Source organism: Labeo rohita, unplaced genomic scaffold, assembly GCF_022985175.1.
Source record: "Labeo rohita strain BAU-BD-2019 unplaced genomic scaffold, IGBB_LRoh.1.0 scaffold_1335, whole genome shotgun sequence".
Taxonomy (NCBI): domain Eukaryota; kingdom Metazoa; phylum Chordata; class Actinopteri; order Cypriniformes; family Cyprinidae; genus Labeo; species Labeo rohita.
In genome coordinates this window covers 3,017-20,979 of record NW_026127489.1, presented here as the reverse complement: position 1 = coordinate 20,979, position 17,963 = coordinate 3,017, and the positions used below count along the sequence as shown (strand labels likewise).

General features: G+C 35.2%; 1 protein-coding gene across 1 annotated transcript; it reads right to left on the bottom strand.

Moving 5' to 3' along the window:
* Positions 1-292: 292 nt before the first annotated feature.
* On the bottom strand, positions 293-17,693 carry LOC127158089 (low-density lipoprotein receptor-related protein 1B-like; the record flags this gene model as incomplete). The annotated part of the gene is made up of 5 exons (XM_051101242.1): positions 293-412; positions 776-904; positions 3,428-3,553; positions 9,335-9,527; positions 17,489-17,693. Coding segments are annotated over 5 exons (773 nt in total), but the record flags the coding sequence as incomplete, so codon positions are not given.
* Between the last annotated feature and the right edge of the window lie 270 nt (positions 17,694-17,963).

Genomic DNA, 17,963 nt, shown 5'->3' with positions numbered 1-17,963 from the left:
CAGATTTCTGCATTGCTTACAAGTGTACAGCATTCATTGACCTTCACTGAAGCGTAGCGATGCCAAGATCTGTGGTTTGTACTGTCTACATTATAGATGTGTTTCTGCATTAAAGCTTAATGTTGTTATTTAGATGTTCAACCAAGGCGAGAATTCAAGAGTTCTATTGATTGATGGACTGCATTTCTCTAGAGAGCTGAGCAGAATGAGAGAAATAAAAGAAGATTCCTGAGCTGACCAACATTGGACTGATCATGGGTTTACTACTGTGAAAAGAAGAAAAAATACCCACTGTTACAGTAAACTTCATCCGAGTTATCCCCGCAATCATTCACGCCGTTACAGAATCGATGGTTGGCCACACAGCGCTGGTTATAGCATGATTTAAAGCCATGTCTGCAGTTACGGTTCTCTAAAGAATGATAAAGCAATGATTAGGCATAGGACAGTACAATAACATTTATGGAAATATTTAACAGTTAAATGAAGGAAGATAAAGATGATGCAATGTAAAGCCTGGATAGTAAAACCATCGGAGAACAACTGCTTTATTAAAAACTCTGCTTGAGAAAGTAAAGACAGAGGGAGAGACAGACAGAGCAGCAGTCGGCCCGTCACATCACTCACACTCATTACATTTTGCCAGACTGCTCTAAGCTCGTCTTATTAGCCCGAGTCGCAGGAGAACAGGAAGACCTTCAGTAGCTTCCTTCATTCAGTTTAGAGATAAAACCTGAGGGCTCAAACACAGCACCCTGTGTGATTGGGTTCTTACCGCAATACTGCATCTTCTCATCCGATCTGTCTTTGCAGTGCGCAATGCCGTCACATGTCAGTTGGTAGTCTATGCATTCCCCGTTTCCGCACTGGAACTCAGAGTGGATGTTACAGGAGGAATTCATGGCTGGAAACGAGAGTAAAAGAGATTTGTAGAGTTTTGATGTGCTGCGCTGAAGTAAAGATTAGGGATGTGCATTGACTGCTGGAGTGTTTGACACATAATCAGCTGAGGACTGACATAGCAACGGAGTTCTATTTGCACTTTTATTTTTTTACTGTTAGACTATGTACACAAACTACAGAGGGATGTCTCCTTGGCCTTTGCATCACATCCCCTGTGTTCTGTTCCTTTCCATCAGATGCACTATGTCTAGCTGTTTGAACACAAAAACACATCTGTGTATAAGCCCCATAATCCTCTCCAAGCAGGGAGTTGAGCGCTGTTGCAATCCTGGACTGAAAGTCACCGTGTATAGTGTCCGTATGCAACCATCCTGAATCTACCAATGTATTTTTTGGTACTCATCCCCATCTCTAATAAAAAAAAATCCCAGGTAGAGTAGATTGGTGTTCCACTATCAATATCTATACAGAAGCACCCACAATTTCTAGGTCTAACCGAAAGTATTGACTACGCAGATGTGGAGTAAAGAAACTGGCATCTTGATCTGGAGCATCTATCTAGATAGGAATCTGTAGTAGCTCCAAATAGGTGGAAATAGAAGCACTCTGCATTTAAAGTGTAAACGAAAAGAAATTTGGATCACAATCTGGAATAAGAATTTAGTCCCCAATCTGAATCTACAATTTAGATCACAATCTTGATTTAGAACTTATATTAAGAGCAACATTTGGATTCAAAACTGATTTCAAAATTCGATATGCAGAGCAAACAGAATCTGAATCATAATCTGAATTTAGAATATGGATATGAATTGCATTTTGGTTGTGTAATTATACTTTAGAATATAGACTCAGAACCCAAATCTGAACAAAATAAATCTAAATCACAATGTGGATTTAGAATTTATATTCAGAGTAAAATTTTGATTCAGAACTAGTTTTACAATTTGATATTCAAACAGAATCTGGATCATAATCTGTATTTAGAAAAATGGTTCATAATCGAAATTCAGATCACGACCTTGGCATTGAATCCATGTATAAGGGAAACGTAGACAGCATTTTAAATGTGCAAATATATTTTAGAATACAGATCCAGAACATAAATCTGAACAAAACAGATCTGAATCAGAGTGTGGATTTATAATTAATATTCAAAACTAAATCTGAATTTAAAACTGGTTCTACAATTTGATATTCAGTGCAAACAGAATCAGAATCAGAATCTGTATTTTAGAATGAGGATCATAATCTAAATCCAGATCACAATCTTGGTGTCAAATCCATATATTTGAAGCAAGGGAAATCTGGATTACATTTTAAATGTGCAATTATATTTTAGAATACAGATCCAGAACCTAAAAAACAAAAAACTAAATTAATCTGAATCACAATATGGATTTAACATTTATATTTAGAGCAAATTTTGGATTCAAAAATGGTTTGACAATTTGATATTTAGAGGAAACTGAATCTGAATCACAATCTGTATTTAGAAAATGGATCATGATCTAAATCTAGATCACAATCATGGTATTGAATCCATAGATTCGAAGCAAAAGAAATCTGGATTGCATTTTAGATGTGTAATTATATTTTAGAATGCAAATCCATAACCTAAGTGTGAACAAAATAAATCTGAATCACAATGTGTATTTATAATTTATATTCAGAGTAAAATTTTGATTCAAAACTGGTTCTACAATTTGATCTTCATAGCAAACAGAATTTGGATCATAGTCTGTATTTAGAAAAATGATTCATAATCTAAATCCAGATCACAACCTTGGTATCGAATCCATATATTCAAAGTAAGGGAAATCTGGATTGCATTTTAAATGTGCAATTATATTTTAGAATACAGATCCAGAACCTAAATCTGAACAAAATAAATCTGAATCACAATCTGGATTCATAATCTATATTCAGAGTTAAATGAACTTGGATTACAATCTGGATGCACAATATAAATCAAAGTCTAGTTCCAAAAAGCAAATGGAATCTAAATCACAATCTGGATTTAGAATATGGATCATAATCTTCATATTCAAAATCTACAATCAGAGTAATGGGAATTAGTCAAAATTTGGATTTGTAATTAATATTCAGAGCGACAGGAAGAATGCTGCAGCAATAAAGTTGTTGGGCAACAGCCTCACTGCTAGATTTTGCTGCAGTTTGTTCCTAGAGCAGCAGCGTGTTCTTCTTACTATGCTAAAACCAAGCTTTCTGTCCCACATGCCCCCTGTTTCTCAGCAATCCACCTCCAGACCTGGGGCACTACAGACCTGAAAATATGTTCTGAATTTCAATTCAGAGCCAATCAGCCACCAAACATTTCACGTTCTCAAAACTTTATCTACAGCATCCCGAACAGAAATATCTGCTATTATTTGGAATACACCAACATATAAACAGCCTCAGTTCTCACAGACTAAATGGGACATGCTAGAAAATTTGGGGTGAGTGAAAAAAGGTCAAGAAAATGAGCAAGAGATACAGAGAGAGAGGGTACAGGACTTACATACACATCTGTTATCATCCAGTAATATCCGTTCTCCACGGCAAGTACAGTTTACCACACCAAGTGGAGTCAAAAGGCAAAGGTCATGGCACCCTCCATTATTCATGCTGCAGGGGGATGACTCACCTAAAAAGTAATAAGACAAATCCTTGGTAACAAATCCATCATCTTAGTGCATTAAGACAAATTGTGACATTTTTAAATGTGAGTATTACAGCTCATACTTAGAGTTCAGAAGTGTTTTTTTTTTTTTTTTTTAAACACATTCAAACATGGCACCAAATGTCCCTATGTTTGGTGCCATGCTTGAAAGTGTACAACAATTTAAGGAGGATCAACAGGCAAGATAGGAAAAAGTAGCTTGGAAATTCTGCAAAGCATCTTATTTGTTAATTGCAATATGGATGTACTAGAATTATGTACTCAGAGCAAACAAAATTTCCATTTAGAATCTACATTTAGAGCAAGGGAAATCAGGATTACAATTTGAAGTGAATTTGGATTACAATTTGGGTATACAATAAAGATCATAATCTGGTTCTGTAACTCTATATTCAGAGCAAACAGAATCGGAATTATAATCTGGATTTAGAATTTGAATCCTAATCTGAATCCAGACCACAATCTTTAATTAGAATCTAGATTTAGAGTAGGGGAAATCTATATTACAATCTATATAATTATTTTTACAATCTGGTTCCAGAACCTAAATTCTAATCAGTTTGAATCTGAATCATAATCTTGGTTTAAAATCAAAATTCACAGCAAAATGAATTTGGATTTCAATTTGGATGTACAATAAAATTCATAATCTGGTTCCACAACCCAATATAGAGCAAACAATACCTAAATCATAATCTTGATTTAGAATATGGATCCTAATCTGAATCTAGACCACAATCTTCTATTAGAATCTATATTTAGAGCAAGGGGGTCTGGATTCTTTATGTATAATTGTATTTACAATCTGGATCTGGAACCTAAATTCTGATTAGTTTAAATCTGAATCACAATTTTGGTTTAAAATCTATATTCACAGCAAAATGAATTTGGATTTCAATTTGGGTATACAATTACATATTCAGAACAAACTGAATCTGAATCATAATCCGGATTTGGAATATGAATCCTAATCTAAATCTAGACTACAATCTTTATTTAGAATCTATATTTAGAACAAGAGAAATCTGGATCACAATCTATATCTATAATTGCATTGACAATCTGTATCCAGAACCTAAATTCTGATCAGTTTAAATCTGAATCATAATTATGGTTTAAAATCTATATTCACAGCAAAATGAATTTAGATTTCAATTTGGGTATAGAATAAAAAAATCATAATCTGGTCCCAGAATTTTATATTCAGAACAAACTGAATCTGAATCATAATCCGGATTTGGAATATGAATCCTAATCTGAATCTAGACTACAATCTTTATTTAGAATCTATATTTAGAACAAGAGAAATCTGGATCACAATCTATATGTATAATTATATTTACAACCTGTATCCAGAACCTAAATTCTGATCAGTCTGAATCTAAATCATATATTTAAAAACTATATACACAACAAAATTAATTTGGATTTCAATTTGGATATACAATAAAAATCATAATCCGGTTCCACAACTGTATATTCAATGCAAACATAATCTGAATCACAATACATATTTTAAATATGGCTCCTAATCTGAATCTAGACCACAATCGTCAGTTAGAATCTATATTTAGAGCAAGGGAAATCTGGATTGCAATATGTACGTATAATTATATTTGCAATCTGGATCCAGAACCTAAATTTTGATCAGTTTAAATCATAATCTTGGTTTGAAATCTACATTCACAAATTAAATTGGATTTCAATTTGAATATGCAATAAAAATCATAATCTGGCCAGAATTATATATATATTGAGAGCAAACAGAAACGCAATCATAATATGGATTTAGAATGTGGATTACAATCAGAATTTGGTACCTTATATTCAGAGCACCAGAAATCTGAATTAGCAATTAGCAATTTAGACAGAATCTTTCTAGCATATTAATTAATATAAAAAGGCTCCTTGTATCATTTAATAATGAGCAATGAAAATATGTTTGCTTGTTGGAATAAAGAACAGCAATCTTGAAAGCTGTGTGGAATATTTTATTAATTTCTCACTGCCTTTCAGAACGCTATTTTAAATGCGGCCTAAGGCATATAATGTCTTTTAAGGCAATACATTCAGCCTAGGACCGCACACACACACACACTCAAGGCTTGAAGGGCACTCTTGCAGTGCCAGTCAGAGGGTTGGGCTCCTCAGTGGGTGTGAGTTTGAACTGTGTTTGGCACAGACGTTGGCGTGGAGCGCGGGTCTCTGAACCGTGCCCTATCTACACACAAGCGGCTGCCAGACTCCAGAGCCGTGGGCCGAGCATATTCCCCTGCACAAATGGTGAGGATTCAGATGAGTGCATTGGGCCAGCGTCTTTCACCATAGCGACATGGGGCTTCAGTCCTGGGAGGCTTTCGCTTATTATGGGATGTGGCTTTTAATAGCTTGGACTCTTCGATGCCTGATTTCTGCTGGCCGGCGATTATAAAGGAATGTTTATTAGTTGGAATAAAAGGAACTGCAGATGGTACCCACATTTAAAGGGACAGTTAACCTAAAAAATAATAATTATGTCACTTTATTTGGAAGGAAAAAACGTCATGTGGTTTGGAACAGCATACGGGTGGATTAAGTTTGCCTTTATTTGTCATGATTTTAAAAGTAATGTGGGGAGTTATTTAGAATTCCAGCCGTTTATAGCACCGTCTGAGTGAATTCTCTTAATAGAGTCGTCTGCGCTATATAGATAGGAGGGACGGTGGCTACCGAGGTCCAGATCTCCTAAGAGAGTCCTGAGATGAGAAAAGCTCCATTTGCGGTTTGGGATGCCAAGCTTCTAAGCAGCTTCCATTAGAGTCCTTTGAAACACTGAGGCTTGAACCGCAAACAAAGAAAATTCTGTATCGAAGCCAAGAAAGAAGCGGAGCGGAAAGTCGGCATTCTATAAATGTGTCACGTTCTATAAATTCTGCTAATTCTGTAAATTTCATGGTGCACTTTTACTTCCCGGGTGAATCGAGGGTGGTTTAAAAGATTTGCGCCTCAGGCACTTGAAATGTGGTGCTCCTTGTGAGTTTCAACAGATGCAATTACCAAGCACTGCAGGTTTAAGTTTTGTGGTCGGGGAATATAAACGTAAAAGTCACCATGTGCGCTAAAATGAATTTATGTAAATGTACGTCTAGCAGTGGGTCTCGTTAATGTGAATGGGACTTAAATGGAGGTACCAAGATGGATCTACTGTATTAGCTCAGAGATAAATATATTTTTTTCTCTTTCTAAATTTAAGACTGAAAATGCACATCTAAAGCAGGCATCAAAAGCTTATTTTTAATAAGATATTTTTGTGATATAGTGAAAATAAAATAAAGTGCACTTCTTCTAAAAAAGGAAGAGAAAAACTGAATTTTAAATACTGACATTATAAAATACAATGTAAATTATAATCAAGATTCAGAATCTAGATTTATTACAAAAGGAATGTATATTTAAAGTCTAAATTATAATCAGAACCTATATTACCATGTGTATTTAGAATCTGTATTTAGTGTAAACGGAATCTGGATTACAATCAGAGATGTACAACATAGATTGTAATCTAAATCTGGAATCTAGATTTTACATAAATAAATAAATTTAAATTATAACCTGTATTGAATTAATTGTATGAGTTATAAATCACTTTTCATTTATAATCTATATATTTGGAGCAAATATGAATGGAAAACATATGAATTTGAATCAAGAATCTAAATTTAGAGTAAAAATCCTGAATCACAGTCTGTATTTGTAGTCTATTCCATAAATCTAAATTTACAGTAGATCACAATTTATATTTAGAATCCACATATTCAGAACAACTAGAATTTAGATTGCAATATGGGTGTACAATACAGATCACAATCCGAAGCCAAAATCTAGATTTAAATCAAAGGGAATCTTAATCACAATTTGTATTTAAAGCAAATCATACTTTTTGAATGCAGATCACAAACTTGATTTAGAATTTATATATTCAAAGCAAAATAATCAAAATTATAATATGGATGTAAATATATATATCATAATGTGAATCCTGAATGTGGATTTAGATTTTAAAAAATGAAATTGAACCACAGTACATTTTAATAGTCATTCATAAATCTAAATTGAGATCACAATTCCTATTTAGATCTATATATTCAGAGCAAATATGATCTAGATTACAATTTGGGTGTACAATATAGATAATCTGAAGCACAATCTTGATTCTAGATTTAAAATCTATACATTTAAAGTAAAGGAATTTGGATTACAATTTGGACAATTTGATCCCAATCTGATTCAAAATTTAGATTCAAAACAAAAGGATTCTAAATCACAATCTGTATTTATAGTCTAAACAATATATTCTGAATATAGATTACAGATTGGAGAAGATGATTGCATAAATTACATTTATATTACATAGATTACAGATTAGAATCTGTATATTCAGAGCAAACAGAATCTAGATTTCAATATAGGTGTACAATACAGATCACAATCTGAAGCCAAAATGTAGATTTGAATCAAAAGGAATCTGAATCACAATCCGTATCATACTTTTTGAATGTAGATCACAGCAAAAAAGAATCTAAATTATAATATGGATGTAAAATATATATCGTAATTTGAATTCTGAATGTGGATTTAGAGTTAAAAAAGAATTTGAATATCAGTCTGTTTTTAGAGTTTAGTTCATAATTTTAAATTTAGATCACAATTCATATTTAGATCTGTATCTTCAGAGCAAATAGAATCTAGATTACAACATTGGTATACAATATAGATAATCTGAATCTAGAGAACAATCCTATTTCTAGATTTAAAATCTGAAAACTTAAAGGAATTTAGATCACAATCTGGATGGTCACAATCTGATTCAAAATCTAGATTCAAAACAAAAGGGATTCGGAATCACAAACTGTTTTTATAGTATAAATTATATACTTTGAATACAGATTACATTAATTACAGATTAGAGTAGATGAATACATAGATTGCCGATTAGAATCGATATATTTAGAGCAATTAGAACCTATATTATTATATGGACACACAGTACAGATCATATTTGAAATTTAGAATCCAGATTCAGAGCAAAAGGAATTTGAATCACAATCTGTATATGAGTCTAGGTCATAATCTGAACCCTATTCACAATTCTGATTCAGTATCTGAATATACAGATAAAATCTGAATGGAAAAAAACAATAGACCCTTTATTTTAAACGCATAATTTATTTTACCTATGGAAATGTATCAGCCTGTAAGAACCTCTAATGACATTCAGTCAATCATTAATATGATTTGCCTTTGTATTTATCATACCGTGCTGACATAAACCCAGCTTGTTCTGTCAGCAAAGAACACAGTGACTACGTTCAGCTTATCTGACCCTCATGTCAGAATGTGTTGATTTTGTTCTAGCTTCACCGCGCACCCATCAAAAAAGCCCCCAGTGACTTCTGACGCATCTAACATCAGCGACTTTGCATTGTGTTTCCTGTCATCACAGAGTAAGCATCTCAGACACCTCGTGTGAATAATACAAACAAGCTTTGTGTGACTAATACAAACAAGACTTCAAGTCATCCGCTACGTCAACCAAGAAACGTGTTTATCCGCTTGTTTTACAAAACATTAGATTTTAGAACTCTCTATATATTATAAAGGTTTATTGACCACACTTCAGTTTCAATTCATCTAAAAACATTTGGTTTGAATTAAATGTTAAAACAATTGCGTCATGTAACAGAACAAAGGAAATGAATCACGTACAGCTGTTGGTGTCGTTGGAAACTGCCACGATTCCCATCGGTTGATGAGGGATGTCAGCACGGAGGACTTTTGTATTGGCTCCGGTGAACTTATCAGAGCGGATCACGGCCCGCCGCGTCCAGTCGGACCAGAAGATGAAGTCTCTGTAAATTGCCAAGCCAAAGAACGTTCCGGGTCCTGATTTTACAATGACCTAAAAATTTAGAAAGAAGAGTTTAGGAAAGGGAAAATATCCTGGTAATAAAAAAAAAAATATATATATATATATATATATATTTTTTTTTTTTTTTTTTTTTAAGAGCCCTATTAAATATTTCAGGTTATAGACTAACAGTCAAAAGTTTTGGTGAATTTGTATTTCTCATGACCTTTAAAAAAGTTTGTGAACTTTTTGGACTGATCTTTAAATGCCAGATAGCAAAACAGATGGATGGATGGATGGATGGATGGATGGATGGACAGGTAGAACAAAAGACAGAATGACAGAACAATAGAACAATTGAAGGATGGATGGATGAATGGATGGATGAATGGACAGACAGGTAGAATGATAGATAGAATGAGAGAACATGAATAAAATGATAGATGGACCAACGGATGAATGGACGGACAGACAGATGGACAAACAGACAGACAGGCAGAATGATGGATAGATGGAACAATAGAATGATGAAACAATGGATGGATGGACAGGCAGAATAATACACTGAATGACAGAACGAACGATGGATGGACAGATGAATAGATAGACAGACAGAACAACAGAAAGATGGATAGATGAAACAATAAATTGATGGATGGATGGACAAATGAACAGGTAGAATGATATATAGAATTATAGAATGAGGGATGGATGGATGGACAGACAGAATGATGTATAAAATGATAGAATGATCAATGGATGGATGTGCAGGCAGAACAATAGATTGAATGACAGAATGACAGAATGATAGATGATAGATGATAGACAGAGAGACAGACAGAGAGATAGATAGATAGATAGATAGATAGATAGATAGATAGATAGATAGATAGATAGATAGATAGATAGATAGATAGATAGATAGACGAACAGACAGACAGAATGACAGATGGACCGACAGATAGATAGATAGATAGATAGATAGACAGACAGATAGACAGACAGACAGACAGACAGACAGGTAGAACAGACAGACAGGTAGAACGGTGGGAAAAACAGACAGACAGACAGACAGGAAGAAGATAGATAGACAGACAGACAGACAGACAGATAGATAAACAGACGGACGAACAGACAGACAGGTAGAACGATGGACGGACGGAAAGACAGACAGACTGCAGACAGGTAGACAGACGGACGGACAGACAGACAGACAGACAGACAGACAGACAGACAGACAGACAGACAGACAGACAGACAGACAGACAGACAGATAGATAGATAGATAGATAGATAGATAGACAGACAGACAGACAGACAGACAGACAGACAGATAGATAGATAGATAGATAGATAGATAGATAGATAGATAGACGAACAAACAGACAGAATGACGGATGGACCGACAGATAGATAGATAGATAGATAGACAGACAGAACAACGAACAGACGGACAAACAGACAGACAGACAAGTAGAACAATGGACGGACGGACGGAAAGACAGACGGCAGACAGACAGACAGACAGAAAGACAGATAGATAGATAGATAGATAGATAGACAGACAGACAGACAGACAGACAGACAGACAGAACAGACAGACAGACAGACAGACAGATAGATAGATAGATAGATAGATAGATAGACAGACAGACAGACCGAACAATGGACGGACGGACAAACAGACAGACAGGTAGAACAATGGATGGACGGATGGAGAGACAGACAGACTGCAGACAGACAGACAGACAGACAGACAGACAGATAGATAGACAGATAGATAGATAGATAGATAGATAGACAGACAGACAGACCGAACAATGGACGGACGGACGAACAGACAGACGGGTAGAACGATGGACGGACGGAAAGACAGACGAATGGCAGACAAACAGACAGATAGATAGATAGATAGATAGATAGATAGATAGATAGATAGATAGATAGATAGATAGATAGACAGACAGGTAGAATGACGGACAGACGGACCAACAGACAGACAGATAGATAGACAGATAGATAGATAGATAGATAGATAGATAGATAGATAGATAGATAGACAGACAGACAGACCGAACAATGGACGGATGGACGAACAGACAGACGGGTAGAACGATGGACGGACGGAAGGACAGACGAATGGCAGACAAACAGACAGATAGATAGATAGATAGATAGATAGATAGATAGATAGATAGATAGATAGATAGACAGACAGACAGACAGGTAGAATGACGGATAGATAGATAGATAGACAGACAGATAGATAGATAGATAGATAGATAGATAGATAGATAGATAGATAGATAGATAGATAGACAGACAGAATGATGGACGGATGTACAGACAAAGAGACAGGTAGAACGACAGATGGATGAACAGACATACAGATAGATAGATAGATAGATAGACAGACAGACAGACAGACAGATAGAATGACGGACAGACAGACAGACAGACAGACAGACAGATAGAATGGATGGATGGACAGAGAGACAGAGACAGATAGATAGAATGACAGAGGGATGGATGGATGGATAATCTGTTTATAAACTTTGTAATTTTAAAAAAATCATTCAATAACTTTCAAGTACTGGTAATAAATAAATCAAAGTGTCTCTACTCCCGTACAGGACAGTTCCATCAGGCGGTTTACTTTATGCGCTGCAGCACAAAGGTGCACAGACCAAAATAAAGCACACTGAGTGTCTGTATAATTCACACAGACACACGGGCCTGTCCAGAGCCGGAGGGGAAACCACCGTGACACCCGAAGGACAGCCCTCCTCCATTATCCCCCACATTATAAATGATTAACCCAGATCTACAGAGAGTGCAAATGGAATCGCTGTCGTAACAGACACAGGGATACAGTACATCACGCACACCCTCAGGGGGGAAAGGTGAGCCGTGTTTTTTAGAGGGACTGTTCTATGTGCGTGATGGAAATGAAAGATTTGAAAATTAATTGATTACAGTCACTCAAATATATACAAAAAAAAAAAAAAAAAAAAAAAACATGGCTTGTGGAATATGGCAAAGCAACAAGGGGAAAAAAATGAACACATAAACAAATCCAAATAAATAGAGACACCAATATTTCTGTGACGTAATGATATGTGAGAATGTCCACAAAACGACCCACTGCACAGTAATTACAGTTTCTATTATAACTGCATGTAACCCATCAACAAAAAAAGAGGCTGCACACATTTTTTTCCAGCTTTGAGAGCTTTTCATGTTTTTTTGCCATTTATTTCCGAAGGCTTTCGTGAGCCACACACATCTGTTCTGAAGTGCAGCATTAAACGCTCTTCAGTAACACACGCAGACACAGATGTCTCTGAAGGGCCGTCCGTTTGAATGCCAGAGTCTTTCTGCAATAATAGGCGGCCCGATGGGCGCTGAGAGCGAGACTCGCTCTTTAATCCGCGATGACAACATGTCAAACACATGTTCTCACCCTCACGCAGTCGAGACGTCTTTATTCCCAAGTGTTCCGTCGCAGCCCGCACGTGTGTGGGGGATCAGGATGAAAGATGCGGTAGACACATCTGCATGACGTTCTGATATCAGAGCTGTCGTCTCGACAGGTGAAAACCTCTTCGTGCTCTCTTAACATCGAATGTTTTTAGCATTGAATTACGAACCAGTGGACAAGAACATGACATTCTCGCTCTGAGTGCAGGCTTGCGTTTCAAGTAGCTTCTAAGCAGGGATTATCTCAGACTTTGCTCTCAAATAATGTGACGGAGGGTAACTCAAACATAACCTTGAATAAAACAAGTTCTACTTTATTTAAAGCTATAATAGCTATGTTTCCATTATTTATTATTAAATGATTGAATTTAAAACTACAAATGAGTTGAAGCAAATCCTTTTTGAAGCCAGCTGTAAAGAGAAAAGCTTAATTTGAACGCGATAACAATAATATAACGTTTCTACAATGCATTCACTACGTCATTCACAGAAATTGATAAAATAACAGATCTAGACAGTTGGAGCTGGGGAGGTGGAGGGTTTCACAATTCAGACTTTTTTTCACAACTCTGTTCTTTTTTCTCAGAATTGTGAGATATGCACTTGCAATAGCGAGTTATAAACTTGCAATTGTGAGTTATTCTAGCTTTTTCTCAGAATTGTAATATATGAACTCTGAATTGCGAGTTATAAAGTCCAATTCTGAGGGGAAAACTCAACTGTGTGTTGACAACTGTATGTTATAAAGTTAGAATTGCAAGATATAAACTCGCAACTCTGAGAAAAAAGTCAGCATTCTGAGTTTATCTCTCACAATTCTGACTTCATTTCTTAGAACTGCATAAAATATATATATTATATATTTTATATATATATAAAATATAAAATCACAGTAAAGTCACAGTTATGAGTTATAAAGTCAGAATAGTGGGATATAAACTCGCAATTGCGAGAAATAAAGTCAGAATTGCAAGGCAAATTTGCAAGACAAAAATCTGCAAAAAGTCAGAACTGAGTTTCTCACAATTCTGACTTTATTTCACAATTCTGTATTTTTTCTCAGAATTGTGAGATATACATTTGCAATAGCGAGTTATAAACTTGCAACTGTAAGTTATAAAGTCATATTTGAGAGCTATAAACACTTTTTTTCAGAATTGCATGATATAGTTACAGTTACAAGTTATAAAGTCAAAATAGCTGTATATCGCAATTGTGAGAAATAAAGGCAGAATTGTAAGACAAACTTTGTGAGTTTATATATCACAATTCAGACTTTTTCACTATTCTAGCTTTTTTTTCAGAATTGCAATATATAATTTCTGAATTGCAAGTTATAAAGTCCAATTCTGAGGGGAAAACTCAACGGTGTGTTCACAACTGTGTGATATAAAGTTAGAATTGCAAGATATAAAATCGCAACTCTGAGAAAAAAGTCAGAATTGTGACATTTCTTAGAACTGCATGATATATAATCACAGTAAAGTCACAGTTTTGAGTTATAAAGTCAGCATAGCGGGATATAAACTCGCAATTGTAAGAAAAAGTCAGAATTTAGTTTCTCTCTCACAATTTTGACTTTATTTCTCACAATTGTGAGTTTATATCTCGCTTTTATACCTCGACTTTTTTCACAATTCCGTCTTTTTTTTTTCTCAGAATTGTGAGATATACACTTGCAATAGCGAGTTATAAACTTGCAATTGTGAGTTATAAAGTCATATTTGAGAGCTATAAACTCACTTTTTTGGACTTTTTTGGGTAACTCAAACATAACCTTGAATAAAACAGGTTCTATTTTATGTAAAGCTATACTAGCTATGTTTCCATTATTTATTATTAAATGATTAAATTTAAAACTACAAATGAGTTGAAGCAAATGCTTTTCGAAGCCAGCTGTAAACAGAAAAGCTTAATTTGAACGCGATAACATTAATATAACGTTTCTACAACGCATTCGCTACGTCATTCAAAGAAATTGTGAAAATAACAGATCTAGACAGGTGGAGCTGGGGAGGTGGAGGGTTTCACAATTAAGACTTTATTTCACAATTCTGTTCTTTTTTCTCAGAATTGTGAGATATGCACTTGCAATAGCGACTTATAAACTTGCAATTGTGAGTTATTAAAGTCATATTTGACTTTTTTCTCAGAATTGCATGATATAGTTACAGTTACGAGTTATAAAGTCAGAATAGCTGTATATTAACTCGCAATTGCGAGAAATAAAGGCAGAATTGCAAGGCAAACTTTGTGAGTTTATATATCACAATTCAGACTTTTTCACTATTCTAGCTTTTTTTTTCAGAATTGCAATATATAATTTCTATAAGGTCAGAATAGCTGTTTGTTAACTCGCAATTGCGAGAAATATTTTGCAAGGAAAACTGCAAGTTTATATATCACAATTCAGACTTTTTCACTATTCTAGCTTTTTATCTCAGAATTGTAATATATAAACTCTGAACTGCAAGTTAAGTAAGTCCAATTCTGAGGGGAAAACTCAACTTTGTGTTGACAACTGTATGTTATAAAGTTAGAATTGCAAGATATAAACTCTGAGAAAAAAAGTCAGAAATGATTATCTCTCACAAGTCTGAAGTTATTTTTCAGAATTGCAAGTTTATATCTCGCAATTCTGACTTTCTCAGAATTGTGACTAATTCTCAGAATTGCAAGTTTGCATTTATTCTCAGAACTGCGTGATATAAAGGCACAATTACGAGTCAGAATAGCAGGATATAAACTCACAAATCTGAGAAGATGTCAGAATTGCAGAACATCAACTCGCAAACTTGCTTTTGTAAGATATAAACTGTAAGACATAAACTTGCAATTCTGAGAAAAAAATGTATTTCTCATAATTCTAAATTTATTTCTCAGAATTGCGAGTTTATATCTCACAATTCTGATTTTTTTCTGTACCACACAATACTGACTTCATAACTCACAACTGAGTTTGTATCACAGTTCTGAGGCAAAAATTCTGACTTTAAAACTCGCAATTGCGAGTTTGTATTTCACAATTGCGAGAAAAAAGTCAGAACTGTGAGATAAAAAGTTGCAATTACAATTTCATTTTTTTTTTAGTAAGTGACAGAAACGAGCTTCCATAAGCAACAAGCCTATTTGGAAGTAATAATGTTACTGCAGCATTTCTACAACACATTTACTACTTTCTATTAAGAAATTGGTAAATTTCGCAGTAACATGATTAAAAAATTAAAACTGCAAATATGAACTGAGGCAAACAATCCTCGCAAAGTGAAAAGCCTCATTTGACAGAGATAACATTACTATAACATTACTGTAACGCATTCTCTACCTTTAAAGAAACTGATAGATTACGCAATGCATAATATAAAAGTGCAAATCTGAATTGATGCAAACACTTTTCCCATCAACTTTAAAAAGAAAAGCCTCGTAAAAAAGTAATAACAGTGCAATTTCTACAACATATTCATTACTTTCTTAAAATTCTGAATATAATTAACCTCTTTCTAACCGCTACAGTTCTGTTGATAAAAGTAGCTCAGAAACCACACACTTTACCTTTATGAAAGTAAACAGGGTCACACTTGATGTTCTGCTGTTATTAAGAAAGTTTCATCCAATTTGCATGATTAATTCTGAACTCCTGGGAGTTTGAATGTGTGGCTTCATGTGTTTTTTTTCTCTAGAGGAAGTTTGAAAAGGCTGGAGTTTGAATCTGTCAGCAGTAACCTAGATGGCACTTCATCCTCCTGCGTACTCTGACAGATACGGCCTTGCTAGACTTGCTATCCGTCTGACACGCAACAAAACAAATCTTCCTTTTGTTCGCCCAGACCAATTTTCACCTTTTAATAGCCTAGCGAGCAGGTAGTTTCATTAGCCAGCTAGAATCCATTTAGCGCGCCACGGCATTGCTGGTGGTTGTCAACGATAAACTGTGTCCAACTCTCTTACCTGCGGCTTCTGGCCTTTGATGAAAGTAAACATTAAAATTGATTTGCTTTAGCAGTTACTAACAACTTATTTTTAGGTCTATGAAATAATTCCTTGAGTAGAGTTGTAAACATGTTTGTTTTACTAAAATTTACTATTAAATAGAAACAGGGATGTGATTAATTGTCAACTTCTGACAAAATGACAATCCTACTCACTCTATATGACAGAAACATAGCACTGCCGCATCATGGAGGTGAATACATGACCTGAAATACCCAAAAAACACTGTTACCTAGAACTAAGATCAATAAGAAGAAATGTTCAGTTATTGTTTAGCAGTGTTAGTGCCTTTTATTTGGTCCTCCTGGCAAGAGCAAGTTTTTGGTTTCAACTGACAATGTACTGAACCCTTGCGAGCTGTATTCAGTGGATGGGATCGAAGTTTCTTTATGTCCTCCTTCAATGTCTCACCTCAGCAAAACAAAAAAGCTTCACAAAGGCTGAAAGACGGTCACAGTGCTCTTAAGACACAGCCTCCGCTTCAGCTAATGCACTTCCATGCATTTTTTACAAGTCACACACAAAGCGGCCCCTATACTTACGTATCTGTGCGAGCCGTCGTAATCGCACCTCTCGATGTGGCCGAGACTGCCGTCGGAAAAATACAGCTTTTCGGCTTTGTGGTCGATGGTGAGTCCATTAGGGGTGATGACATCTACGCTAACAATGACGCGGAGGTTCCGGCCGGTTAAAGTCGACCTCATGATGCTCGGCTTCTGCTCGTTCCAGTTAGTCCAGAACATCAAGCTGGAGGAATGAAAAGAGACTGTTAGCTGTCACATCAAGTCCTACAGTGCTAAAGAATTTGAACATTTGAGTCATCCCGAAAAATGCCATTACATTAGATAATATCACACTTAAATCATGCACACACTTTTCTCAGTAGTAGTATCACTTTTCTGAGCCATTAGCTCTTCAGATGTGGTATATTTCAGACATGCGTGATTTCTTCGAAAGTCACATTAAAAATTCACATTTAAAATGTGCATAAAAGAAAGAAGAAACTGAAATTAGAGT